The following is a 7,125-nucleotide window of genomic DNA, read 5'->3' on the forward strand; positions in this document are numbered from 1 at the left end:
ACACAAAGAAACAAAAAAAAAAAAAAAAAAAAAAAAAATCATTTAAAAACAATGTCTTTCAAAAGAGGTGATCCTGGGCGAGGGACCTCTGAGAGCACAGCCAGAGCTTCAGCGGTCCCAGGCAGCACTACGTGGGAGGCCGGGGGCCGACAGCAGCTCAGGCCCCAAGTACTCCCCGCTGCCGGCAGAGGCAGGGCCAGCACGAGGGAGGCACAGACAGGCAGCGGCCAGAGGAAGCCCTGAGCGGGTCCTGTGAGTTCTAGCTGATGGCACCACTGGGCTAGCTGTGCTCTAGGGAACAAAAACAGGCCATGGCTGGTCAGACCCGTGGCCCCCCTCTACTCAGCCTCCCCCTAGGATGTGGGCAGCCGACCCTGAGCTGACCCTTCTTTCCGTGTGGGGTCATTATGGATAATTCAAAAGAATCAAAGCCTTCTGAGCTCAAACTCCTTGGTTCCGAGTTGGCTGAAGTGGGCCTGGCTAAGCAACCCTGGGTCTGAACCACTCAAGCTGCTCTGGACTCCAATCAGCCTGTGGGAGCTGGACTCCTGGCTCTAGTCACTGGGGAGCAATTCCCCTACCCTGGGCCGGCAAGCCTCTGGGAGGTCTGACGTGCACATCTTCTTATTCAGGGCGGACAGACTCCAGAGCAGGAGCCAGGGAGGTCAGGGAGCCGAGGAGGCTCTGGGCCAAGAGTTTCCCAACCTGCCACCCACCTCCTCCTTCCCTGTTACGTCCCCAGCAGTACGATGAAGATGCTCTTCTTTCAGTGAGCCATGCTGAACTAGAATTAGTACGAATCTCAGAAATTGTGCTCTAACGTCCAAGAAATCCCTTGGAACGAAGTCCAGGCTGAAGGTGCTTTCTGGACGGACCAGACCAATGTTCCAGCAGTCTGGGCACGGCCCCAGAAGCCGGCCATGTTGATGCCTGTGTCACCCATCTTCCAGGCTCGGGCCCTCTGTTTCCTCTTGATCAAAGAACTACTGAGCAGGGGAAAGGTACCTAGTCTCCGGGAAGATGCCCAAATGCCCCCCGGGGGGGAGAAGGTCCTAGTCTGCGTGGACTAAAAAGTGATGCTAGGCGTGGACAGGATGGACACCAGGACACTCACCCAGCTTCTCGAGGGCCCTCCCCACTGACCTGATGACCTCGAGCTCTGTGCAGGTGTCTGGCAAGTCCGGGGGGTGGGGCTCCCCCTTCTCCTGAGAGGCGGTGTGCACAGGGGTGGTGTCGGAGGAGGACACGGTCTCTGCCTGGTCCTCATTGAAGGGGTTGTGGCGCTGGGTGGGACTCTTGGTGGAAGCCTTGCTGCTGGCCGGGTCCGAGGCAGTAGAGCGGGGGCCACTGACAGTGTCTGTGAGGTCTCCATCTGGGAGAACAGGAAACACGAGACAGCCCGTCAGACACCAGCTGGGGACCGCAGGCCCCCAAAGCATGCCTTATCTCAAGAGGGAGGCAGGTGAGTTCTTTTCAGGGAAATCTGATCGGGGTGGCCTTGTTTCAGGAGTAGAAGCCCCAGGCCAACAGGACACGGGATTTGTGCTTTAAGAGCAACTTGGAGGAAGGCCATCACCACCACCACTGGGGGCCCCCCCGAGAGCTCACAACAATGTGGCCAAGTTTGAGTTAAGAGCTCCAAGGTTAAGCAGCCTCCAGGCTTAAGCCCCTTGGGGATGGTGATCCTGATGCCTCAAAAGATGGGCTGCACACCTCTCAGTTTAACCTTAGAGCCTCCTTTAGCGCCAGACACCCCCGACCAGACTGAGATACCCAAAGCCCTCTGAAGGGTCCCCCACAGTGGCGGATACAAAGGAACAAAGGAAGAGAAGAGAGCCAGGATCAGAGAAAATGAGGGGTACAGAGGCTGCAAGGCCAGGATAGGGTCCAAGGGTGAAGAGCGAGGGGGAGGGGCAGGAAGGAGGACCCAGGGCAGAGGAAGAAAGGTGCGCAGAGCGGCTGCCCCTCGCCGCCACAGATGCCTTGTGGGCCCTTCTCCCTCGATATCCCACCGGGCACCCCTTTAAGGCGGGTGCTGAGAACTCCATTTCATCCAAACCTCAGCCTGCCTACTGGTCCTCTCTGGGCACACTCTCTCCCAGGGCACCCCCCTAGGAGATGATGCAGCCCCTCTAGAGAGGAGCTGGTTTAACGGCTGCCCTCACCTCCAACCGTCCATCCCAGGTCACTGGAACGGGACACAGAGGGGAGGGAGTGTCAGCATGAAAGCACATAGGGTGTTTATCCAGTGGCAGATGGGAGGCCGCCCATGCTGGCAGAATAGCCTGGGTGACAGACAGTCAACGGCAAAGCACACAGGATGTTCACGCTCCAGCTGCAGCTCGCACACATCTTGCTGGCCTTTATCTGCCAGAGGAGACGTGGCCAACATGCTTCCCACCCTCAGCCTCATCTGGAAGCGCCAACCTGCTTAGTGGATCTTGGAAACCACTGGGCAGCTGTCTGCTGACGCAGCACATCATCAAAAGTACACTGTCTTTTAATATAAGGACAAATGAGGGGGCAAAAAGCAACTCCCAGCTCTGCCAGAAAAACACTAGTGAAATATGGGACTTTCTTCAGATGTCCAGGGACCCCAGCCAGAACCCTAGTTCTCAGATGCAGAAAAGCCTGCCCTTCAGTGTGAAAGCCTCCTGCCAAGCCCACGCGTTCCTGGTCCAGCCCGAGATGTGCGGTTACATCCCCCTTGGGGAGGGGGTCCCAAGAGGTGGGCAAGCAGATCACCGGACGTGGTGGGGGTCAAGGCTGGGATACCCACCAGTTCTTTTTTTTTTTTGGCTGTGCTGCGCAGCAGCATGCGGGATCTTAGTTCCCCGACCAGGGGTCAAACCTGTGCCCCCTGCAGTGGGAGCGCGGAGTCAACCACTGGACCGCCAGGGAAGTCCCTACCCCCCAGTCATGTAAATGAGCCAAGGACCATGGAAAGGGCTCCCCAGTCCCCACCCCAGGGCCCAGAGCTGCCCCCCAAGTCCTGCTCTCCTCCAGGTCTGAGGAGACAAAGCCTCCCCAAGTGAGCTTCCAGAACCGGCTCAGGGATTCTTCAGTGCTCTAGGAACTCGGGAAAGCAGGAGATCGCTGCTGGGACAATCCCAGCCCGCCCTGGAGCCTGGCCCGGCCCGAGCAAGCAGTGTGACTGGGCTGTTAGTTCTCAGGCCACAGGGAGCTCTGGAGGGCTGCAGACGAGGGTCAGGCCCTGCTTGTCAAGTGACTGCAACAGGCAGCAGGTAGCTGGGTCAGGAGGGGGTTAGTTGTTAGAGGAGGCGGGGGGGGGGCGGGGGGGCGGGGCGGCCGGAATCAATGCCCAGCATGTGCGCTGCGAGAAGAGAGGCTGAAAGGATAAATGATGTTGTTATGATGGAATTCTGGATTTCAAGCTAATTTTAACTTAAAATGGGGGACTCTTCCATGGTACTCTGTTGGCCAGATGACATAATTTATTTTTTCCCAATGCGATATCTTCCCTCTAACTTAAGCTATTGCACACTTGCGCTACTTGGGAAAAGATGATCTATCAGATGACGGCTCTAACAACACGGGGTTCAGCTCCGAGCAGCAGGGAGAACCGCCGTCCCGCGGCTCTGGGTGACCAGTCGGCACCTCCTCCTCCGGAGGCTGCCCCCCTGCCCCCATCCTGGGTGGAAGTGGCCCACAGGGCAAGAGGCTGTTTAGTAAGGGGGGTCTGGTTATGGCCTCAGCTTTAAGGAGGAAGGATTAACCTTCTCAGAAACATGTCCTCTGCTTGGAATGATCCCAGGAATCCTGGGAATAGCTCACGACTGTTCTCAAGCCCACAAGTGGCGGCACCAGCAGAAAAATGCCCAAGCATTGCTGCCACCTAGTGGACAGGGTGGGAGGGTTGACAGATTTTATTTTAGTCGGCCTTAAAACTTCAAAGAGAATCTCCCTAAAGGGAGTTTCAGTCATGCCAGGGCAATTTCCCTCATTTGGACCTCAATCTCTTTCAAAAACACCCGAGAGGAAGCCATTAAGAACAGAATCGAGCCCCTCTGCCTTTGCTTCCTGATGCTTCTGATACAGAAGCGCATCTGACCTAAATAGGAGCCTACAACCCACATGTTCAAAGGCAGCGTTTCCCTGCGCACATCTGGTGCATCGACTGGCACTGGAATCAGGAAGGGTGATCCGTGTGTCCCTGAAACGCAGACACTTAGTGACTCCACAAGGCCACTGCATAAAGGCAGGAGTCCTGCACTGGGAGAAGGGGTTGGCCTAGGACTCAAGGTCAAGGTCTCCTACTGCAGAATTCCATCTACCAGAACACCAAACTTGGCTTTATTATGATCATTGACATTATTATAAATAATGAGCTGATTTTGAATCATGCAGCAAGCTTGGTATGGAAATGTTGCAAAACAGGAAAAGAGGGTAACAGCGGACTCTGTCCCACCTTCCCAGTCTGTGCTGGGTACAGACGGCACTGCTGGAAACACATCTCCAAAATCATAATCTATAAAAATGAGGGACAAAACTGAAGATTAGAAACAGGCGGTGGAAGGGCAACAGGGTGGGAGACATCGGGAGAAAACAAGAGAGGAAAAATTAAACTTTCTACATTTGATCTGACAACCTCAGGGGAACTTTGAGGACCCCAGCTCCTTCTCAGCTCCGGTACTGGCCCAGTAGCCTCTGACCAGCTAGAAAGACCTGGGGGCAATCGGTTCCAACCCCAGAAGGACACGGCTCCCCTGTACCTAACCTCCTTTCCTGTCCCTGCTTTCCCTCCCTCCACCCCCAGCAGCTGAGATGAGGTGGGCTCAAGGGGACACTTCTTCCCCTGGGCAATCTGGCCGCTCCCTTGAGGCCCGTCCCTCCGGCTTCTGGCGGCAGCCCCTGAGCCCAACCCAAGGAGACTGAGCTGCCATCTCCTGGTTCTACAATGAGCAACACAGGCCTTGCTAACAGTGAGTCTATGTCCCTCCCTGGGACATAGCGCCACAGCACAGGCAGAAATAAAGAAAAAAGAAGGTCAAGGTCTCAACGTTAATGCAATTCTAGGGAGTCCCTGGGGCTGAACTTGTGCTTGGAGCCCCTTCCCTGGAGGTGGGGTGGGGTGCCATAAATGAAGGGCTCTGGTTTCCCACAGGGGACGAAGGTGGGAAAACAGCCAGTTTTATTAGATGAACACGGAGGCCGAAGGTTTGGAAGAAATCAGGCTGTTCCAACCAGTTGCTGGACCAAGATAACAAATGACCTACAGGCGTGAGGACGTTTTCAGTCTTTGATGGCATGAGTGTGATGAGTGTGAACACCTCCAACACGCTGGCAGGTATGGGAGGGACTCGGAAATCGATGGACCCATGGGAAAGGGGGGCGAGTCTTCCTCCAAACTTTAGACCCATCGGGTCCTCCCTCCTCCTTCTAGGGGCTGCTTATAGCCTCTTTCCACCTAGAATCGAGGGTAGGATGAACTCCCCCGAAGTGGGTGGCACTCACCCCTGGAATGTCAGGAAGAGTTCCAGGCTGCCCTGCTAATCCCCCCAACCTCAGAGAACTGCCCTGGACATATGGCTACAGGTTTCTGAAAAAGGGTCTAACATTCGTAAGATCTCATTTTGGCTTTTTACCCCCAGTATCAGTTTTTGAGTCACCACAGGGACCCTGAGGAAATGAAGATCTGGGAAACGACTGGTCCCGTTTAACTCCGAATTTCCACCACTGGACCAGAACCAGCCAAGAAAGACTCCCCTCAGCCAGGCGTACACGGCTCCGAATCCGTTTCGCCACAGACGCCGGACCCCTCCCCGCCCCGGGTACTCACCCTCACTAGACGGGGCGATGGCACTGTCGTCCCACTCCAGGGTGGTGGAGGTGATGGAGTTGAAGGAGTTGAGGGAGAGGCTGTCCGAGCCATGGACCGAGCTGGGGAGGCGGTCTTCAAAGTCTAGCAGGTACTGGGGTTTGTAGTAGTCGGGCATGTAGGGGGCCAAGTCTAAGTAGGGGGCGTCCTGGGGAGAGAGGGGGAGAGGCAGGCTTGGGTGACGGGCGGCCTCAGTGGGCCCAAAGGCACGGCCTTCCAAGGATCTGCCTTCACACCCTCCCAGGCCGGGTTTTCTTTGGAAATCTATGTCCTTAAGGTGCTAAATCCAGAAATAAGCTGTTCAAAGGAGGACTGTGAACGGCTGTGGTTCGTAAGGCTGTGGACTTGGGGCCCAGAGATGACAGTGCCCACTGGGCCTTCTGACCCTCCTTGACCTCTTGTATATTAGAGTCGCTCATTTGCTCCAGTTTCTACTACTTTTCAGCAGCCAAGTTCCTCTTCTGGTCTGTGCTGCCGGGGTTGGGACCTAGGCTGGTGACCCGATTAGGACGGCACAGCTGCGTGCATCTTGACAAGACCGCAGAGGAGCCTCTGCAGTTCCTGGGCCACCCTGCACCTCTCCAGTGCGTGACCGTGACCGTGAGGGAGGCCAGCAAGCAGGGAGCTGAGAGGCTTGCAGGATCCCGGGAGGCACAGGGATGAACCTGCCTCGTCTCTCGACGACGACTCACGTCCTGATCACGAAGGAGAATACTCCAGTGCTAAAATGCTCCAGGCAATGAAGCTTTTCTCCAATGTGGGACAGAGAGACAGGAAGGAGTCCCCAAACCAGGAATTCTGGCCAAGAGAGAATCGCCTCGGGCTTCCCTGGTGGCGCAGTGGTTGAGAGTCCGCCTGCCAATGCAGGGGACACGGGTTCGTGTCCCGGTCCGGGAGGATTCCACATGCCGCCGAGCGGCTGGGCCCGTGAGCCATGGCCGCTGAGCCTGCGCGTCCGAAGGCTGTGCTCCGCAACGGGAGAGGCCACAACAGTGAGAGGCCCGCGTACAGCAAAACAAAACAAAACAAAACAAAACAACAAAAAAAAGAATCACCTCAACCCCACACCGTTCCACTGGTCACACCCTGAGCTGTTCCCTCACCTGAACGGAAAGGATGGTGCTCAGACTCAGTCACACCCGTCAGGCTCCCTGAGCGGGACCACGCGCCCAACCCGCCCGCCCCTCTGCCCCCACGAGCAGCGAGAGCCGTGGCGTCTCACCAGGTCCAGGTCGAACCGAATGAACTCCAGCCCAGACACCAAGGTCAGGAAGAGGGCCAGGTGG

At 56.3% G+C, this 7,125-nt stretch overlaps 1 protein-coding gene across 1 annotated transcript in view; it reads right to left on the reverse strand.

Moving 5' to 3' along the window:
- Positions 1-7,125, reverse strand: part of PLEKHM2 (pleckstrin homology and RUN domain containing M2) — a 38,691-nt gene that overhangs the window by 7,473 nt on the left and 24,093 nt on the right. The window contains 4 exon segments of the mRNA XM_007459283.1: positions 1,144-1,372; positions 4,430-4,489; positions 5,801-5,987; positions 7,062-7,125. The exon segment at positions 7,062-7,125 is cut by the window's right edge and continues 2 nt beyond it. Coding sequence (XP_007459345.1) covers positions 1,144-1,372; positions 4,430-4,489; positions 5,801-5,987; positions 7,062-7,125 — 540 coding nt within the window.

Source organism: Lipotes vexillifer, unplaced genomic scaffold (genome assembly GCF_000442215.2).
Source record: "Lipotes vexillifer unplaced genomic scaffold, Lipotes_vexillifer_v1.1 scaffold496, whole genome shotgun sequence".
Classification (NCBI taxonomy): domain Eukaryota; kingdom Metazoa; phylum Chordata; class Mammalia; order Artiodactyla; family Lipotidae; genus Lipotes; species Lipotes vexillifer.